The sequence below is a fragment of the Marmota marmota genome, unplaced genomic scaffold (assembly GCF_001458135.2).
Source record: "Marmota marmota marmota unplaced genomic scaffold, marMar, whole genome shotgun sequence".
In the NCBI taxonomy this organism is placed as follows: Eukaryota; Metazoa; Chordata; class Mammalia; order Rodentia; family Sciuridae; genus Marmota; species Marmota marmota.
This window is the reverse complement of record NW_026000026.1, coordinates 6,601,497-6,622,781: the sequence shown is the minus strand read 5'-3', so window position 1 is coordinate 6,622,781 and position 21,285 is coordinate 6,601,497. Positions and strand designations below refer to the sequence as shown.

The following is a 21,285-nucleotide window of genomic DNA, read 5'->3' as shown; positions in this document are numbered from 1 at the left end:
TTTCCTAGAATACTTTATCAGAAGATATTACAACAGGAATTCTAGAAGCTTCAAAAATTAAGGAGCCATCTAGAAAATATTTTAACTTATAATTTAACAATTAAAAGGCAAACAACCCAACTTAAAAACTGAGGAAAGGATTTGAATAAACATTTCTAAAAACATTGTAACTGTGGTGATGGAAATATCAATCAATTTGATTGTGGCAATCAGTTCACAGTGCATCAGGACAGCAAATTGTTGATACACCTGGAATATACAAAATTTCTATTTTTCAATTTTACGTTAATAAAACTGGAAAAACAAAAAGAAGTTCTCCAAAGATCACATACAAATGGTCAAAAAGTACAGGAAAGGTTGCTCACCATCATTAGGCATTAGTGAAATGCAAATCAAAACCACAAGGAGATACAAGTTCACAGCACCCATGACGACTGTTGCCAAAATATGGAAAATATAAATTGTTGACAAAGAATGTGGAAAATTTTGAATTCTTTGTAGGTTGCTGGTGGAAATATAAGATGGGATGGTTGCTGTGGAAAATAGTTTGTTAGTTCTTCAAAAAAGAAAACATAGAGTTAGCGTATGAACCAGCAATTCTATTCCTAGGTAGACATCCAGAAGAATTGAAAAACAAGTACTCAAACAAATCCCTGTATGTGAATGATCATAGAAGCACTGTTCACAATTGCTAAGTGGTGGAAAAAACTCAAAGTGTCCATAACAGATGAATGAATGGATAAACAAATTGCAGTATATCCAAATAATGGAACATTATTAAGCTGTGAAAAGAAATGTACTGACACATGCTACAGTGAGGATGAGCCATAAAAGTTCATTGTTAAGTGGAAGGAGTCAGACACCGAGGGTTACACGTTGTGTGATTCCATTTAAGTGAAATAGTTAAACCCAGTGAAAGCAGATTGATGGTTTCCAGAAGGCAGTAACTGTTTAATGGGTACCAGATTTCTTTAAGAAGGAAAAAAGCCAGCACGGAGGCACATGCCTGTAGTCCCAGTGACTCAGGAGGCTGAGGCAGCAGGATTGAAAGTTCAAGGCCAGCTTCAGCAACTCAGCTAGGCCCTAAGCAACTTAGCTAGACCCTGTTTCAAAATAAAAAATAAAAAGGGCTGGGGGTGTGGCTTAGTGGTATAGTGCCCCTGGATTAAATCCCCAGTACCCCTCCCTCCAAAAAAAAGATAAGGGGAAGAATTAGGGATGATATGAAAGTCATTTTAAGCTGGGTACAGTGGCACACACCTGTAGACCCAGACATGTGGGAGGCTGAGGTGGGAGGGTCACTTGAGCCCAGGAGGATCAAATGCCAGTCTGGGCATCATAATGAGGCCTCAGCTAAAAAAAAAAAAAAAAGTAATTTTACCATTTATCAAGATACAAGCCATATTTTTTTAAAAAAATATTTTATATTTTGTTTTAGTTGGACACAATACCTTTATTTTATTTATTTATTTTTATGTGGTGCTGAGGATCGAACCTGGCGCCCTGCCCATGCTAGGTGAGCGCTCTACCGCTGAGCCCCAACCCCAGCCCCAACAAGCCATAATTTTTAACCAATAAGCACGATGCATGTTTACATGTTTATATAAGGTGTGTTCTCTTTGTAAATTAAACCCAACAAAAAGTATAAGTGCCAAATCTCTCTCTCTCTCTCTCTCTCTCTTTTTCGTGTAAATGAAAGTCTATGTTAGAAAAAGAGTTGTGTGTTCTCTGACAGCTCTAGAGTTTGGAAATCTAGTAATGCAGCATTTTTCTTCACCAGCAAGAGGAAGAGGGTGGGGGAGAGAAGGGGACAGAGAGGCAGGGGGACAGGGGAGACAAGGAGAGAGAGGGGAGCTGGTTTCCCATCTAGGTCTAAAGTAACTAGGAAATGTAGTTTCCCCTGGTCTGTGAAGCAACTCCATTTCTGAAGGTGGCTGATTTCTAACCTGGCATTCCATACCCAGCCAAACTGTCTATGAAGTGTGAGGCTAGAGTAAAGATATTGGCAGATTTGAAGGAATCCAAAAATTATTTTTTATGTCCCTTTATTAGGTAGTGAGTGGATCACGAGAGAGAAAACCACGCAAAAGAACTCAGGGAATCCCGGACACAGGGGCGTAGAGGAGGAAGCACCAGTGGGTGCCTCAGTAGCCCAGGGATCTAGAGTGCTAGTCAGTAGGAAATGGAATTAGAGGGTCCAGCATGTCACCAAGGGAAAAGAAAGCAAGGTAGGGAGGAGGAAACTTAGAGGTTACCTGCTGTTTTTAATCTGTTGAGAGGTTTCCATTTCCTTCGGAGAGTCTGTGGATCAGCTGTAACAATACATAGACAACTAAGTGGAGCCAATTTGTCGAACAGATGGACCCCATGGGGTGTAGGCAGAAAGTGAGTTTATTCTTGGATGCAAAGTTTATTCTTTGTTCTTTGCCTGTTCAATTTGTCTTTGTGAAGTCAGTTCTCCCCACCCCCCTCGAAGGAAGCCTGGGGCAGGTCCTCTGCTGGTTTCAGTCACTGTCAGGTAATACAATTTACTGGGTTGCTCAAAACCCCAGACTCAGTTCAAAAATTAAGATGTCCCCACATCCCCAGGGCTGGGGTTGTAGCATGGTGGTAGACCACTTGCTCAGAATGTGTGAGACCCTGGGTTCAACCCCCAGACCTCCATAGGTGTGCCTTAAGTTAAACCATATGACATTGCCACTTTTGTGAGTCATAAGTGGTTGAATGTTGGCAATTTCATTCGATTCAATTTGATTTGATTTGTTTAAATCATCTCCCCTTTGGTCCCTTAGGCCTGCTTTGGGCTGGCCAGCTAGGGAAGACAGAGAGCCTGGGGTGGGGGCCTCTCTTTCCCTACCCAGGTTGTCCACTCCCCCTCCACTCCTAGGCAACCCCTGACTCCTCCAGGAGCCTTGGAAGCAGGAGGGAAAAGAGGTGGTGGGGGCACTCTTTGACCTTGGCAGGTCTTACAAGAGCACTTGTGCTCATTCATAATGAGAAATGACTTCCATGAGGCCGAAGCCTCCATGAATGACCAGAACACGTTCAATCCTTATTGAAAGAATGAATCCCTTTGGCTTGGTCCCTCCTGTACCACACAGAAATTCACCCTCCCATATACAAGTTACCTTGAGATAAACAATGGGTTCTGCTACAGGATTGTTTTAAACTTATATTGTGTGGGCTGGGGATGTGGCTCAAGTGGTAGCGTGCTCGCCTGGCATGCGTGCAGCCCGGGTTCGATCCTCAGCACCACATACAAACAAAGATGTTGTGTCCGCCGAGAACTAAAAAATAAATATTAAAATTCTCTCTCTCTCTCTCTCTCTCTCTCTTTAAAAAAAAAAAACACTTATATTGTGAGGGAGTTGTTTCTCCCCACATTGGGTTATTTGATATTAAATTTGAGAAATAACCAGTTGTTCAGTTAAGCCAACAGGGGCTTCTTGTTGATCTGGAAGTAACTCACGGTATTTACTTCTCACCTCACTTCCCTTGAAACCCATAACACTGCTGTACAAATCCTGTCAGGTTTTTCTAGACCAGTAGAAACAAACAGATATGTTAAGCTGAGCACTGTGGCACACAAGCCTGTAATCCCAGCAGCTCGGGAGGCTGATGTGGGAGGATCATCAGTTTAAGCCAGCCTCAGCAACTTATCAAGGTCCTAAGCAACTTAGCAAGACTCTATCTCAAAATAAAAAATAAAAAGAGCTGTGGATGTGGCTTAGTGGCTAAGTACCTCTGGATTTAATTCCTGGTTTAAAAAAAATACAGTGAATATAAAATCTACCATTTGCCTGAGGAGGTATGCAAGAATGTTGATAATTGTTTACAACAGTAAGAAATGACATCAATCTAAATGTACCTCAGTATAAGGCTGGGTAGATACAAGATGGCATATCCATTTGATGGCATACTATGACAGCAGTGAAAATTAACAAATTATAGCTTTGTATATAAATATAGATAAGCCCCTGCAGAATGCAGTTTTGAGTATAACGAGCAAGTCATACAAGAATTCAAGTGGTATGAGGTCACTAATATAAACACTTAAAATTATAAAACAATATTGTTTTAGGAAGTCTTCATTTAAAGTATAAGCATATAATTTTGCCACGCCACAGGACAAGCAAGCACTATGCTATTTAGACTTTTGGTTTCCAAAACTATGAGCTAAATAGACCTCTTTTCTTTTCCAAAGTCAGCATGCCTCAGATGTTTCATTATAGTAAGAGAAAATGGATTAATACAATATCTCAATTAGAGATCACTTTCTTACTTCATTTCACAGGTACTCAATTCTCTTCAAGCGAAAATACAGTTGTCACTTTTTTTTTTTTTTTTAATACCAGGAAGTGAACCCAGGGGCACCTAACCAATGAGCCATATCCCCAGCCCTGTTTACTTTTTATTTTGTGACAAGGTCTCACTAAGTTGCTCAGAGCCTCGCTAAATTGCAGAGGCTATTTTTGAACTGGGATCCTCCTGCCTCAGCCTCCCAAGTCACTGGGATTATAGGTGTGGGTCACTGTGTCTGGCTGTTATCACTTTCTTTTGTATAATTCCAGACCTCTGGAATCCAGAGGTGCTCTGGATTATTAGCAAATGTGATTTATATCTGTGGAAAATTTTCTGAATTTTCCTCCCTTGATCAGTTTGATTAGAGGCTTATCAGCTGTATTGATTTTCCCCATCCCTCCAAGGAAGGAGAATTTTTAAAAATGAATTTTCTCTATTTTCCTGCTTTCAATTTCATCAATGTCTGCTCTTTATTTTTCTTTCTTTTTGCTTGCTTTGGATTTAATTTATCTTTTTCTAGTTTCTCAAAGTGAAAACTTAGGTGACTGATTTGAGATTCTTTTCTTTTTTAACTTCACTCCCTCCTCCTTCCTTCCTTTCTTCCTTCCCTCCCTTCTCTCTCTTTCCCTCTCCCCTCCCCTCTTTTGTAGGGATTGAACCCGGGGTACTCTACCATTGAGTTACATCCTCCCTTTTTAATATTTGAAACAAAAAAAATTTTTTTGAGACATCTCTCTAAGTTTCCCAGGCCAGACTCCATGTTGAGATCCTCCTGCCTCAGCCTCCTAAGTAGATGGGATTACAGCCATGCACCACCTTGTCCAGCTTTCTGTTCTATTATAAATATTTAATGTTCCAACCTTTCCTCAAAATATTGCTTTAGCTTCATTCCAAATTTTTGATATGTTGTAATTTCATTTTAATTCAGATCACAATACTTTTAAATTTCTCAACCGTGCTAGAAACAAATTTACCAACTAGAGTGTAGCGGGCGGTCCATTTTGCTGGGGCTGCGGTACCAGTCAGCACGCCGCCTTCTCAGGTTGATTGTTAGCTTAATTTTCCCACCCCCATCAGGGAGGTCCATTTATCACAGCCTTCTTTCCATCCTGGATCCTGGTACATTCTTATTGACTTTCACACACTTCCAGATAGCAAAGTTTATTTTGTCAAGGATCAGAAATATTCAGAATCATGGACCTACCACTTTAGTAGCATATGGAATATTTCAATCACCTAAACACCTAAAAATTCTTCAAGGTAGCCTTGCTGAAGTCAATGACATTTCCCTTTCCGAATCTTTGATCTCTGTTTTGTCTTTATGATCCCCGCCCCCCAGACTGTCATATAAATTAAAGCAAATAATACATAGGCTTTTGACCTAGGTTTTTCTTTTCCTACCTAGAGAGGCATCCACGTTGTTTCATGAGCAGAGCTTCTATTCCTCATTACAACGGAGAATCGGATCATTGTACAGAGGTACCACGTTTGTTTATCCATTCACCTGTTGGAGGACATTTTGGTTGTTTCCATGTTTGGGCTGCTATAAATAAAGCTACTGCAAATATTAGTATAAGGTTTTAGTGTGAACGTGTTTTCATTTCTCTTGAGTAAATGCCCAGGATTGGGATTGCTGGGTTGTATGGCAACTGTATTTAACTTTACAAGAAATTGTCAAGGGCTGGGGCTGGGGCTCAGTGGTAGAGTGTTTGCCTAGCACATGTGAGGCACTGGGTTCAATCCTCATCACCACATAGAAATAAACAAAATAAAGGTATTGTATCCATCTACAAAGAAAAATATATTTAAAAAAAATAAAGGAAATTGTCAAGCTGTTTTTCTGAGAGTCTGTACCATCTTATAGTCTCATGAATGAAATGGGAACAATAACTAAAAGTGCTTGCTCTGAATTCTCCCATTTAGTATTGTTGTTCTGTACTGGGAATTGAGCCCCAGGGTCTTGCTAAGTTGTGGAGGCTGGCCTGGAACTTGTCATCTTTCTGCCTTTGCTGCCCAAGTTGCTGGGATTACCAGCCTATACCTTCTATAGGTATAGGCTGTTATTTCTTTTTCTTTTTGGCAGCACTGAGGATTGAACCCAGGGCTTTGTGCATGCAAGGCAGGCACTCTACCAACTGAGTACATCCCAACCCTCCTGTTGTTGTTTCTAAGAACAATGTGTTATTCCTTTCCCTGAGCCATCTGTTACTATGTTTCATTCATGTTTCTATTGGGTTGTTAATCTTTTCTTTATTCATAGAATCTATATGTTATAAAATTTGGCTTTTCTGTGATTGAAATGTAGACTTTTTTCCCAGTCGGTCATTTATTTTTTTCACTGCTGATTATATTTTTCTTTTAATGAAGTCAAATGTATACATCTAAGCCATATCCACAGATCTCTTCTTTTTTCCATATTTTATATTGTCACATTGTAATTGTACAGAATGGTGGAAATTCATTGTTACCTATTTGGACATATACACAATATAACAAGATAATTTGACCCATATCTTTTCCCAGGATTTCCACTTTCCCTCCCCTTCTCCTTCCCCGGGTCCCTTTCTCCTACTCTACTGATCTCCCTTTAATTTTCACGAGCCATAGATATTTTTATTTAAGGGTTCTAAATTTGTCATTATAAAGTCTCTTCCCCCTTTAGTCATGAAAGAATTCTTCCTGCCAGGCTTGGTGGTGCACACCTGTAATCCCAGCTACTCGGGGGCTGAGACAGAAGGATCACAAATTCAAGATCAGCCTGGGTAATTCAGCCAGACCCTATCTCAAAATAAAATAAAATAAAAAAACCCAACGGGGCTTTGGATGTAGCTCAGTGGTAGAGCACCCTTAGGTTCAATCTCCAGTAATGTGGGGTGGGGATGGGGGTGGGGAGAACTCTTCCAAGATTCTTCTGGCCTTTTATAGTATTATTTTTTTTTTCCATTTAAATCCTTTATTCATTCAGCATCTTTCTTGGTATACAAGAAAGATGTAAGGATTTAGTACCTCCCCCTTCCTGAAGGTCACCTTTTGGTCCCAAGCTATTTAGTGAATGAAATCCATCTTTTCCTCACCAATTCAAAATAACACCTCCCCATTCCCCTATACTGGGAATTGAACCTAGGGACACTCTACTGCAGAGCATTCCATCCCTTTTAATTTTGTTTTGAGTCAGGTTCTTGCTAAATTGCTGAGGCTGGCCTTGAACTTGCAATTCTCTTCCCTCAGCCTCATGAGTTCATGGGATTACAGGTGGCACCATTACACCTGGTCTCGAAATACCACTTTTACTGAAATATTAAATTCATATATATGTTATGGTCTATCTAGGAACTTCTCTTCTACTAACTTGTGGAACTAATCAGGCAATTAATTGTTTTAATTAGTAGTGCCTGGGCTGGGGGTATAGCTCAGTTGGTAGAGTGCTTGTCTTGCATGCACAAGGCCCTGGGTTCAATCCCCAGCACTTCGAAAGAAAAAGAAAAATTAGTAATGCTTTATATTGTTTGCCATTTGCTCAGACATTTTCATAATTTTTTTTTTAGTTTTTCTTATTAATTTTTCCATAAGGGGGCTGGGGATGTGGCTCAAGCGGTAGCGCGCTCGCCTGGCATGCGTCAGGCACTGGGTTCGATCCTCAGCACCACATACAAACAAAGATGTTATGCCCGCCGATAACTAAAAATATATATATATATATTAAAAAAAATTCATCTATTTACAATCCTGTTTGCATTTTCACTGGATCTCTTACATATCTATATTAACTGATATCTTAAAACTAGTCAGAGGATATCTAACCAAGAATATAGCTTACATTTCTCTTTTCTCGAGTCCTTTTTGGGTCCTTGTGTAGAATTTAATATTTTTATTTATGTGTGTTGTGTACAATTCTTGTTAAGTTTATTCCTATGTATTTTTTTTCATTGCTTTTGAAATGGGGTCTTCCATTGTGTCTTCTAATTATTGACTCCCTGAGCTTTCAAAGATCAGTGAGGCTATAGTTTTTCATCAGTGGATGAAAATCTATCATGCACCTACTGTCTACCTAGTGCTACATTAGGGGCCAGGGACACCATGGTGACAGTCTGAGTCCCTTCTCGCCTGGGAGTCATCTGGCTAGTCCTACCCAAACAGTGATACTTGGCAAGTAACTGAATAATTATAAGGGTGCAAAGTTCTCTTAAGAGGCCAGGGGTGGGGGCAGAGCAAATCTGTCAGGTGTTAACATCTGGTAACATCCTCACCCAGGGCTCCAATTACCACCCAAACTCACTGACTTACGTGTCTGTAAACCTGGCCGACTCTCCTGTGAGTTCCAGACCTGCCTGCTTGCTGGCCACTTCCACCTGACTGTCCACAGGCATGTCAAGCATGAAACCTGGAAAAAGAAAATCCTTACCCTCCAGAAATCTAGCAGTCATTATTTTTTTAAATGCCTTATAATCAGTATTCATTTGTTTGTTTGTTTGTTTATTGGTACTGGGGATTAAACCCAGAGGTGCTCTGACACTGAGCCACATCCCTAGCCCTTTTTATTTTTTATTTTGTGATAGTGTCTTGCTAAGTCCTTAGGGCCTCACTAACTTGCTGAGATTGGTCCCGAACTTGGGATCCTCCTGCCTCAGCCTCTTAAGCTGTTGGAATTACTGGCGTGTGCCAGTCTCCTTGTAATTTTTTTTTTTTTTGTAGCAGGGATTGAATTCGGGGGCACTCAATCACTGAGCCACATCCCCAGCCCTATTTTGTATTTTATTTAGAGATAGGGTCTCACTGAGTTGCTTAGTGCCTCGCCATTGCTGAGGCTGGCTTTGAACCCACGATCCTTGTGCCTCAGTCTCTCAAGCAGCTGGGATTATAGGTGTGTGACACCACACCTGACCTGTAATTAGTATTTTAAAGGATACATTTTATATATTACAAGAATTGCCTGAATTCTGATATCGAGATTTAAGAGTGTGAATGTACCATGTCTTTTAAACACACAATCAAAGCCATTCATCACCGCTCATCAACCTGCTCTACCAGCATTCCGTAGCCGTTACTTGGGAACATCCGTCAGATGGCTTAAAACAATCCCCTAACACACCTAAGGAACGTTTCCTGTATGTTACATGGATATTACTTTCCAGGTAATGGTCTCTTCACTTTCTTTCTTTTTTCCCCACTTTAATTTCTTAAGTACCCAACTCTGCAAGCATGGTTCAAGGGCTTAGCATGGTTCAAAGAGATGGGGGAAAGGATACAACCAGGACTAGCAGTATCTGATACCTCTCCTGCCCTCTCCCCCATCATATCCATGTCCCCTACATTCTGCTAAGTAACTCCTGAAACCATCCACTTCCCTCTCACATCCACCATCACCTAACCCAGGCCACTGTCATCTCTCACCTGCTTGACAGTTGCAGCTAATTCATGGAGCCCCACTGGGACCTCTCTCCAGTCTTCTCTAACCAGACCAGCCAGAGGATCTTTGCAAAACTAAAATCTGAGTATCTTGCCTGGCACAGTGGGGAACACCAGTGATCCCAGCAGCTTGGGAGGCTGAGGCAGGAGGATTGCAAGTTCACAGCCAGCCTCAGCAAATAAGTGAGGCCCTAAGTGAGATCCTGTCTCAAAAAATTAAAAGGGCTGGGCATGTGGCTCAGTGGTAAAACACCTTTGAGTTCAATCCCCAGTCAATCAATCAGACAATCTCATTCCCTATTTCAAACTCTCTGGTTGCTTCTCATTGCTCTTTTTTTTTAAAATATATTTTTAGTTGTCAATGGACCTCTAATTTTTATTTACTTATATGTGGTGCTGAGGATTGAACCCAGGACCTTGCATGTGCGAGGCGAGCACTCTACCCCTGAGCCATAACCCCAGCTCCTTCTTGTTCTCTTAACATGAAGATAGGGCATCTTAACAAAGGTCCATGCACAAGGTACTTTCTGACCTTTGCTGGTCTCCAGTCTCCTCTGAGTCACATTCCCATCTACTCTGAATGGCAGCCACAATGGCTGTGTGTGTGGTGTGTGTATTTTTAAAACCTGGGTCCTTCTATGCTGCCAAGGCTGACCTCAAACTCTTGGGCCCAAACTATCCTCCCACCTCAGCCTCCCAAATAGCTGAGACTACAGGAATATGCCATTGTGCCTGGCCCACATGCTGTCCTTGATCTGTGCTGCTTCCCTATCAGAGGTAGAGGTAGTTTTTCTACCCTTGGATCTAGGCAGGCTTGAGTCTCTTGTGCAGTCAACAAAGCACAGTGGATTTTGCTCTCTGTGATGTCCAAGGTCAGATCACCTGAGCAACGTGGCTCTGCTTGATGGGTGAAATATTTACCCTTAAAGCTTTCAGCTGCCATGTGAACAACTGGACAACACTGAAGCCACCATACCGTGAGGAAGCTCAAATTCACTCCTATGGAAAGATGAGATAGGTTGACTCTGTTGTAGTTTGTTGCTGGTTGCTAATAACAAAACACTGGAGACCCGGTGATTTACACAGAGGAGGCTGGAGCTGGGCACATGCAGAGGCACAAGACTAGAATTTCAGCTCCACCAGAGACCCAGGCAGGAGGATTGCAAGTTCAAGATCAGCTTGAGCAACTTAGCTAGACCCTGTCTCAAAAAAAAAAAAAAAAAATACAAAGGCTTGGGATGTAGTTTAGTAGTAGAGCATGCCTGGGCTTAATCTCAGGTATTGCAATAAAATAAAATAAAATTAAAAAAAAAAAGAGAGAGAGAAGGGGCTGGGGATGTGGCTCAGGTGGTAATGCACTCACCTGGCATGCGTGGGGTGCTGACTTTGATTATCAGCACCACATTAAAAAAAAAAAAGATGTTGAGTCCACCGAAAACTGAAAAATAAATATTAAAAAATTCTCTCTGTCTTCTCTCTCTCTAAAACAAAAGAAAGAGAAAAGAGGTTTATATTCCCTCACTCCCAGTCTGGGAAGCCCATTATCAGGCAGCAGCATCTGTTCAGCCTCTGGTGGGGAAGGTGCTTTTTCAGTGCTTGGTGGAAAGTGGGAGGGCCAGTGGCTCATGAGGAAAAGGGAGGATACCAGGACGGACTTGCTTTGAACCAAATAGTTCTCTCAGTAAATCCAGTTCCACAAGCTGCATAAATTTGCTCATGGGAGAAAGGCACGAATCCATTTGTGAGGGCCCCACCCCATGACCTGACTGCCTCGCACTAGGCCCCGCCTCCCAACACTGCCCTGTCGACAGTCAAGTTCCATCATGAGTTTCAGACCAGGAGTTTCCACCATGAGTTCCACCATGAGCTTCAGTGTTCACACTGTAGCAGACGTTGAGGCCTTGGTCAGACTCATGTCTTACTAGACCTATGAGAGAAAGCAAAATGATCGCTATTCCTCTAAGCCACGGAGTTTGGGAGTGATTTGGGTTGGAGCAATAGTAACCAGAACCCGGGCTACATGCTGTCCCTCCCCAGGGCGGCATGCGTGCCTTGCCCCGCTAGAAACACTCTCTGGGTCCTTTCTGCCTAGTTACCACTTACTTATCCTTCGGAGCTTTGCCAAAGCTGTAATGCTTCAGGGCATTTGTTCCCTGAACCTCTGTTATGGTTTGGATTTGAAGTGTTTGCCAAAAGCTTATATGTGAGACAATTCAAGATAGTTCAGAGGTGAAATGACTAGATTATAATATTTAACCTAATCAATAAGTTAATACACAGATATGGATTACTGGGTGGTAACTGTAGGCAGGTGGGGAGCAGCTGGAGGTGGTGGGTCACTAGGGGCTTGCCTTTGGGGTTTATAATTTGTCCCTGGTGAGGAGAGCACTCTATGCTTCCTAATTGCCCTGTTCTGAGCTGCTGCTTTCCTCTGCCCTCCTGCCATGACCTTCTGTCTCACTTTGGGCCAAGAGCTATGCAGCCTCAGTCTATGGACTGAGACCTCTGAAAACATGAGCTTATCTGACTAGGGCCAATGAGCCCTCTGTGTTCTAACCCTGCCCTGGGTTGGTGCATTTACACAGAAGGGCAGGCATTGCAAATGCAAATGTCAACAGAAACAGGAAAGTAACATCACTGAGGCACAGGCAGGCCAGAGACTGTGGTGCAATGAAAAGGACACGTCCCACCTGTAGGGTGCAGTGCTTTCCAGCACGCTCTGCATAGCCACATGGGCCTCCTTAGCCCAGAGATGATAGAGAACTAGATGATTATGTGTTAGAGTGATAGCAAGTAATTTAAACTAAAAACAAAAAAGAAAAAGAGTCCCTCCCATGACAACCTCAAGATATAACACTCCCCGTTTTGAGAACTACTCTGAATTTTGGCTTTGTGTAACCAAGGAATTATATAATAGGGTTTCTTAGGCTTGTATTTTTCTATTTGGACCTAAAGGCTGAGAGTCAAGTTCTCTTCCAAGGTCCAGTTGACCTCTTGATTACTGCCAAGTAATTTAGGAATCATTTTTTTTTCAGTTGTAGATGGACACAATACTTATTTATTTTTATGTAGTATTGAGGATTGAACTTGGTGCTTCACAGTGCTATGCAAGTTCTCTACCACTGAGCTACAACCCCAGACTGCTTTCCTTTTTCTTGGAAAGATGGAAATAAGAAATAGTGACTATAAAATATGTTACTCTAAATCCTGTGTTCCTTCCAAGATAAACTAGAAATATATATATATTTTAATATTTATTTTTTAGGTTTTTTTTTTTAAGGTGGACACAATATCTTTATTTTATTTTTATGTGGTGCTGAGAATCGAATCCAGTGCCTCAACCATGCTAGGCTAGCACACTACCACTTGAGCCACATCCCCAGCCCTAGAAATACGTTTAAGAAGAAACGGGAATATGCAAAGCTCATGAAAACCCAAGCAGAAGTTGATTTTTTTTTTAAATCAATAAATTACCTTTCTTATTTTTTAGCGTTCCTACTAAGAAACGAAAAGCAAGGGATTTTCCCATTTCTCTCAATGTAAACAATCACCTTCGAAGAGACTGATTGTGCCCATGACCCCAAATTTGGTTTAGGGAAACCCTTGAGTATCTGCATCTTTACTGGTGAGTTAAGGGATCCATTCTGCTTGGAAGTTAAATTTTGAAAGTAAAAAAAAAAAATCCCTTTCAGGAGAGGACTGAAATTCAGTTTAACTGAATTTGCTTAGTACTGTCTTGGATGGGCACTAAAGGGACTGACCTGTGACTGTTTTGGGTGTCATGAAATTCAGTGTCATTGTATTTTACACAAAGTAAAGTAAGGAGGCCAGGCGCAGAGGCGTTCTCTAAGGCTTGGGCAGCCTTCAGAAGATTTTTTGGAGGGCTTCAGCCACAGTATCTCATGTTGTAAATTTTACAAAGCCAATTACATTTATTTGGCAAGGAAGATTGAGCAATAGATTGAGAGAGATTGAAAGAGATGGAACTCGGGGCCTTGCACATGCCGAGCACGCTCTGCCACGGAGCCCTCGATTTTATTTAGGAGTGAAGAAACAGGCCCTAGGGAGTCGCAGAGTTCCTCATTCACTGTTTCCGGACCTCGCTCGATCCGTGCGTCTTCCTAGAGCTCCACGAGCGCCCCCTCCACCGGCCTGGGGCAAGAGAACTGCTAAAAGACGACGAGGTTATCTAGAGCTGAGCCAAAGCAGCAGCGAGCTGGCACTTCCGCTTTCTGTCTCACGTAGCAGCTGATTTTATTTGTCGTGTTTCCCCCACTAGAACGGAAGCTCCACGAGGGCAGGGATTTTTGTCTCTACTCTCCAGTCTCAATTCTTCGAGCAGCACCATCCTTACACATAACAGGCGTTTAACAAACTGTATAGAAGGCGGAAAGAGGGATTGGGAGCGGGGAGAAAGTAGTGGCTGAGAAAGGAGAAAAGGGCTGACGGACGGAAGAAAGCAGGAAGCGTCACCGAGGGCGGGGAGGCCCGCGGTCCGGGCAGCGCTTTGGGTCCCACAAGCAGCGCGCGACTGCTAGCGGGACTACAACTCCCAGCAGGCTTCGCGGCCCGCCCCTCCGTGGCTCCCCGCGTGCCTTGCGAACGCAGGCTCCGCGCAGTGCCCGCCGGGACTTGTGGTCTCCGCCAAGGGTGGGGGTGGGCCGGCATGGAGCGGCGGGGCCGGGGCGTGCGCCGCCCTCCCCCGTCACTTCCTGCCGGGCTGCGGCGCCCGAGCGACTCTTCAGCGTTTGCGCCGGCGGCCGCTGCGTCTCTCTCGGCTCCCCCTTCCTTTGACCCCCGGCCCGGCGGCGCCCGCCTCCTCCGCGGCCACTCCGCCTCTTCCCTCCCTCCGTCCCTTCCTCCTCTCCCCTCTTCCTTCCTCCTTCCCCTCGCCGCCGCCGCCCAGGACCGCCGGCCGGGGGACGAGCTCGGGGCAGCAGCCAGGTGAGGCGGCGGGCCGGGCCGGGCCCGGCGGGGTCCGCGCGGGCTCCGCGGCCGCGGGGCGGTGGGCGGCGGGTGGGCTAGGCCTCGGCGGGCGCGCGCCCGGCTCCCCAGGCGCGTCCCCGCCTGCGGGGCCTTCCCGGAGGAGGCGGGTCCTGCTGCGCCCCCTGCCCGGCGTCCTCGTTCCTCCTCTCTGGCTCGGACTAGAAACAGGTGCCGCGGCCGCCTCGGCCCCCTCGGCCCGCGCGCCGCGGCGAAGTTGCTCCGGGCGGGGTCCCCGCCGCGCAGACCTCTCGGCCCGGGCCGGCGGCGCGGTGGGTGCGCGCTCCAGGTGTCCAGCGGGGTGCAGATGAGGCCACCGAGAACTCTTTGTGCCGCGTCGGAAGAGGGCTCGCGCCGCGGCTGCCTCTTCAGGCTGTTGGGTCCAGCGACGTGGGGCGTGTGGAGCGCTTATCGGAGCGCCAGACCCCTGCGCGTCCCGGCAAACCGCCCGCGGGGTTTGCGAGCGATACGGAGGGTGTGCGGCGGGGGCCGCGCGGACGGAAGCGGACCTACCTGCGCGGTGGGCTCCTGGGGCAGGAACGCGCTCGCCCGCCGCCCGCCGCCCGCGCTGGCTTTGTGTTGTGCTCGCAGCCGAAAGGGCTCCGGCTCCACCGGGACGCTCCGTAGCAGGCGGGCGGTAAAAGGTAGATGCTGCTATTTCCATCGTCTCTGTTTGACCAACTGCAGGTATTCGGCTCCCGCAGTATGAGCGACCTGTCCCCGTTTCTGCCATCAGCCAGCTTCTCGTTGTCATTCCATTTCTGGGAAAGTTGCTGGCAGAAGCTTCCCTTGAGTTCAGCAGACCTTTCTGAAGCACTCGCTGTGTGTCAGGCTCTGGAGGGGAGTGTACCATGTTAGAAAAATGTCCTTTCACGCACTACCTGATTTCTCACTTTATAAGCCACGACTTGGCTTTGATTCCTCCTCCGTTCCTGCATGCAGACTTCCCTTTGAAGCCCTGGCCCCGTCTCCCTGTTGCAGTATTGCTTGTGTGGAAGTTTTCTTCTGTTCCGGCCGAGATGCGCGTTTCAGTTTGCTCTGCCACTGATATTGGGGACCTTCCTAAGGCCACTCTTCCCTTCTGCTTATAGCTTTAATTGTTGATAGGATGGAGGAAAAAGACTTAGACGAAGTTTTGTTTGATTTTGATCTTTGAAGAATCGTGTGCTTACCAAATGTAGATTACATTGCTGCTTGTTGAAGTAAAAACTAAAAATTCAGCTGGAGTGCAGAGAGAGGAGTTTGGTCATCACAGTGACAGGTGGGATATTAATTGCATAGAGTTGCATAGGTATACCCATTTTGAGGAAACGCAACTGGTAGATGTTAAGGTTTACCAGAATGTAAATGTGTGCATTGTCGAGAGTGATTCTCCTATACCTTAGGACCCTTTTAGATAGTAAATTTCCTTAGTGAACTCAGACTGGTTTTTACAGCCATCTCTCAATGATGCTGTGTCCTCTTTTTTTTTTTTTTCTTTTTAAGTTATTGATGGACCTTTATTTTTATTTATTTATTTATATGCAGTGCCTCTCACATGCTAGGCAAGTGCTCTACCACTTATCTATAATCCTTTTTTTGACACTTTCCTAGAATTTTCTGATAGAGTCAGGAAATAGTTTCTAGTTTAAAATCATTTTTCTAGTCTAAAATCTTTGTTTAAATGACTCCCCCGGCCCCCATCTTATTACTGGGGATTGTACCCAGTGGTGCAGAACTAATATCTATAACCTTTCCCCCCCCATTTTATTCTGAGACAGAGTCCTGCTAAATTGACCAAGCTGGCTTTGAGCTTGCCATGGTCTTGCCTTAGCCTGTGACTGGCTGAGAGTACATCCATGTGATGCTTCTCCTTTGCTTGAAAAACTTAAACACTTAAACAGACAATGGGAAGCCTACCTTCTGCCATATTTACGAATTATAGTGGTGCCAGGGAACTGGTGTTGATACACTATATAACATAAAAGTTTTTTCAAAACTTTTTTATTATGGAAAATATACAAAAGTCAAATAGTATGGAGGACCTTATGTATTGGTCACTCAACTTGACAATTATTAACTCATAGCTAATGAGTCTTATTTCCTGTTGTGCTCCTTCCCCTAAACTGGATTATTTTGAAACATCCTAAATACCATGTTACAATATTAATGATTTTGACTTTTACCAAATTGCTCCAGGCTGTTAACCTTTTACAAAAATTAGTATTCTGGTGGTGTTTATTTATTTATTTTGCTGGAATTCTCATCTCAGTTTATATGTAATTACTTTGGGGGGGGGGCGTTGTGTAGTTGAGTTGGCTCTTGATTCAGTGCTTTTCTCTCTTCAGTCATCCAGAATTTGATCTTGCTTATTTGTGCACAAAAGCAACACTTCTTGAGCTGTGTATGACCAGTTGAAAAGCAATCAGAAATAGATTCCCCTAATTTTGTTTTGGTGGAGACCTATGTGTTAAGCCACTTTAAAAAGTCCTTTGGGTCATAGTTAAACTACAATTAATAATTCATAATGAAAACTTGCAGTTTCTTTGTAGTAGTTGTGTAAATATATTGCTTTTACCTTAGATTAAGTGTTTAGCAAAGAATAGTTGATTTAAAATTTTTTTTTGTTGTAGAACTTTTTCCCAAAGATTCCCCATCTGTATAATTTACAAACAACAAATTTACTAAGTATAAATGAAACCTTAATTTTTGTCAATAGTATGAAATCACAAGCATAGGTGTTCATATTTTCTTTCTTGTCTGAGAAGAAATACCTTTTAGAATGGTAATTAACAGGAATACTATAAATGTTTGCCATTGTTACTTAATTTTTAAATTTCTAGTCATTAAAAGTTTCTAGCATTTAGACCTGTAACATTGTTATTTCAGCTTTGTAGATTTACTTTTGAGCTTGATCAGTTACAGTGGAAATGTTATACATTATGTTTTAGTTATTACAACCTGGGAGGTGGGGAGGGATATGACTCTTAAAATTAATTTAGGAAAAAAGCCCAAATTTAATATCCAGAAAGGTCATGAGCATTTTAAAAACTTGTTTAAGCTAAGACTTGAAGTAAAAGTTTTTAAGTGTTTAGAATTGTTACCATAAATATAGTGTCTTCAGAATAAATTGCTCTCTTTTTAAGATTCAGCCAGAAAGCCCATTTATATACAAATTATTTTAAGTTTAGAAGTGAACATGACTCATGGAACGTTTTCCCTCATTTTTGAAGGAACCATCAGTTATTCCGGGTATAATCACAAAACAAAACTGCTTCTTCATCCGGAGTTGTCCCTAATAAGACAGTGTGTATTTTTTTTTTTTTTAACCTTTATTTTATTTATTTATATGTGGTGCTGAGAATCAAACCCAGTGCCTCACACATGCTAGGCAAGCACTCTGGTCACTGAGCCACAACCCCAGTCCCTACAGGTGGATTTTTAACACAGGTGGCACAACAGGAATCCAGTTTGAAGGCAGCTTTCTTTGAGGCCCTTTACTGGGAGGATAAGAGTGAAATTCACCAGTTGGAAGACCAAAGTCACATGAAAAATGTATCTTTGAGGGATGTTCTAGTCCTAGAGGGTTTATTTTTATGAGCCTCTAAACTAGATGGTCTTATTTGTTGTGATACTTGGTGAAACAAAATTGCTCAATTTGAGGATATATAAATTCTTCCTTCTCAGATGAGAGCTTTTGGATTTGCTTTCTTTTGTTTTAGATTGGCGTTTTAGAGACTTTAAAAATGTTTACAGAAATTTTATTACAGATTTGTTTGACACTTGATCTAAAATAAGTTGTTTAAATTGATTTCTGGTAGAGATCTTTGTGGTTGGAATGCTTCTGAAATCATTTCCTATGTGAACATTTTTTTTTTCATAAAAACTTTATCAGAATCAAAACTAGCATTTATACTATTTCAGAAAATATAAGTTAGAGATTGGGTCATAAGAAGACATGTTTGTTGCTGTATTTACCCCCCAAGATTTTATTACGAAAAATTTCAGACATATACGAAAGTTTATGTGGTGCTGAGGATCGAACTCAGGGCCTTGCACATCTTGGTGAGCGCTCTATTTCCCAGCCCCAGCCCCAGCCCGGTTTTTTTTTGGATACATTTCAAAGTAAATTGTGACAGCACATGAAATACTTCAGCATGAATATTTATTACAGTTTTTGTTGTCATATTATATTTATTCTTTTTTTTTTTTTGTGGTGCTAGGGATTGAACCATGCAAGGCAAGTGCTCTGCAAGCTGAGCTATATCCCCAACCCTGATGTCATTTTATTTTTTTGTGGTGCTACCACTGAGCTACTTATCTAGCTACTCAACTTAATTTTAAATTAAGATAGCTCTATAAGTTACTCTAAAAGCCAAGAGATTTGTTGATTTTTATTTCCAGTTTTGCTTTAACTCTAGAACTTTCTGCTTTTAAAGCAAATTGTTTATTGAACTTTTGTAGTAAGATACTCATCTATAAATAAAGTATTACAAAGCTTAAGTCTTGTTGACCAAATCCTTTGTTCTCACCTACTAAAGAGATAATAGGATTACAAATATATAGCTCTGTTGATCTTATCAAATGCCACTGGGTGGATGGCTTGGTTATCTTGTCAACAACTTAATGCTCTGAATTAAAAATTTACTGTAAAGAAAACTATTATTTTAAAAAGAGCTAAATAGGAAATAACATTTTTTGAGTATTTACATTCCTTAGTAGTGAATCAGATTGATGTAAAAGTAATGTCACCAGGTTATCAGAGGTAGAAACCAAATCTCTGTCGATAACCTATTTTCTGGGATTAAATGTAAAGTTCAACTTTTTTGTTAAGTGCAATAGTTAAGGGACTCCCTCAAAGTGTATTAACTGAAAACAAAAGTGGAAAAATCTACCCAAGAAAGTATTTGCTTTTGATTAAAAATTAGACTTCTAAATATTAAGTCTGTAACCCACCTGGCTTCTGTTTAATCGAAGATCTAATTTGGGAAAGAAGTATGAATAACTGTGGGGTTATAACGGTAATGGAAGCAAAACTGGCCATTTTGTTATATGACAATAGAAGTTTTTTTGTCACGTAGGCCAGACTATAAAGGCTATGAAATCTATTTAAGGCCCCTGGGGTCTTGCCCCTAAATGAAAGTGACTGTGAAGGACTAAGCCCTCACTAGGTTGCCTCTGTGTTTGATGAGCTGTGGGATTGGTCACCCATTGAGTGGGTTGATTTTAGTTAGCATGTTCTCTGTTCCAATATAAAACTTTTTTTATAAGTAGTATGTAGCTATAAGTTATATTATGGATGTTTATGTGATTGAGAACAACATTTGTGAATTTGATGGGTAATATTTGCTACTGTTTATTGAGCTCTTACCATGTGCCAGGTTAGAATTAGAATTACAGGGTGAGGGTTATTCCATGCAGAAAAGGAATCTAAAAGATCAAGTTGAATTTATCTAATATAAAAGCTGCATTTCATCGAACCTTCTTTTGTACTAAGGATTGAAGTAGACCCCTTATGTTGTATTTCTAATACTCTGCAAGCATCTTTGCAGAATGAAGATACTGAGGCCCTTGAGTGGCCAAGTCACTGGGCAGGGTCCTGCGCCACCAGGTGTTAGTGCCAGAGCACAGGTTGGTTGAGCTCCAAAGCCAGTGCCCTTTCTGTGCAGCCGTGCGAGGATCTCTCTAATTGTGCTACCCCTCTGATCTTGCTTGGCTGCTTTTGTCTAGGATAATCGATTCTGCTTGTCACCAGTGCAACCCTGGCTGCCCTGGGATAAAGTTTTTTTTCCTCCCAGAATGAACTTTGTTCATTGGAACCTTAGATCAATTTGAAAGAAGGTCTGCTTAGGTAATACTCAATGTTTTAAATCGGCCCTTTTGTTTGTGTGAAAATTTTAAGATAAAACTTTAAAGCTGATTCACAGGTTTGTGTGTGGAAGGGGTTAGAGGTATATGGGGAGGGAGGATATTTAATAACTTTGGTTGAAGGACGCCGTCTCCTGAATTATTATAACTCATCATTGAAATTAGTTGAAAATTATTATTGACTGTAGTCAAGGTTGCTGCTAAGGAAATAAGTTTCTTTTGAATTATCATACTTTGCTTTATTGGAAAAGAGTTAACTAAGTTTCCAGTTAACTTTGTAGGATAGGTGTTTGCTGCCCTCTTTACTTCCCAGCTGTTTCTTAAGCTAATGATGCTTAAGGCAACGTCCTGTTTAGTATTGAATTGCTTCCTAAACAGTCTCTCTTTTACTTTCTTTGAAGCAATGGTCTCCTGAACCAGCAGTCCCTCTGGTTCTTCACCAGGCAGTTGTCCCTCAGGGCTACTCTTGAAAATCTGGGTCAGTGAAATTAAATCTACCTTTGGGTTTGTGCTTTTAGGAGATGGTATATGAGATTCCATTCTATGTTTAACCACAATTGAAGCTAAATGTGTCTCAATCATAAAAAAGTGTTGGAAATGTGTCTTTCCTGGTCATGAAGCAAACAGATAATACTGCTTAGGTTGTTAGAATATTGGCTTCACTCAGGGATGAGTTTTAAGACCTCCCTGGGTCTTGTGTCATTCTCTCACATCTTTCCTTTTTCCAAAGTCCTGCTTTCTATAGAT

The 21,285-nt window shown here is 42.2% G+C and overlaps 2 protein-coding genes across 14 annotated transcripts in view; one reads left to right on the top strand and one right to left on the bottom strand.

Moving 5' to 3' along the window:
• Positions 1–8,582: 8,582 nt before the first annotated feature.
• On the bottom strand, positions 8,583–15,818 carry LOC125619206 (translation initiation factor IF-2-like). The gene is made up of 2 exons (XM_048811937.1): positions 14,602–15,818; positions 8,583–8,683 (listed from the first exon to the last, which is right to left on the bottom strand). Exons 1-2 carry the CDS (start codon positions 15,542–15,544, stop codon positions 8,583–8,585), a joined length of 1,044 nt encoding a protein of 347 aa, XP_048667894.1. The 5' UTR covers positions 15,545–15,818.
• The window catches only part of Stau1 (staufen double-stranded RNA binding protein 1), a 53,191-nt gene continuing 46,323 nt past the window's right edge, over positions 14,418–21,285 (top strand). For 8 of the 13 annotated variants that reach the window (XM_015479415.2, XM_015479388.2, XM_015479395.2 and 5 more), the window contains exon 1: positions 14,421–14,652. The gene's annotated coding sequence lies outside the window, so the exon portion shown is untranslated. Of the gene's footprint in view, positions 14,653–14,886; positions 15,336–21,285 lie in introns of those variants that run through there. The other 5 variants (XM_048810825.1, XM_015479361.2, XM_048810826.1 and 2 more) reach the window with 5 other exon arrangements.

What these genes read in the sequence shown, in the direction of transcription:
- LOC125619206 (XM_048811937.1), bottom strand. Translation starts at nt 15,544, where the DNA reads ATGGTACACTCCCCTCCAGAGCCTGACACACAGCGAGTGCTTCAGAAA. An exon ending in GGCGGTCCTGGGCGGCGGCG is followed by an intron (nt 8,684 to 14,601) that starts GCGAGGGGAAGG and finishes TTCTTTTTCCAG; the next exon opens with GTTTCATGCTTGACATGCCT.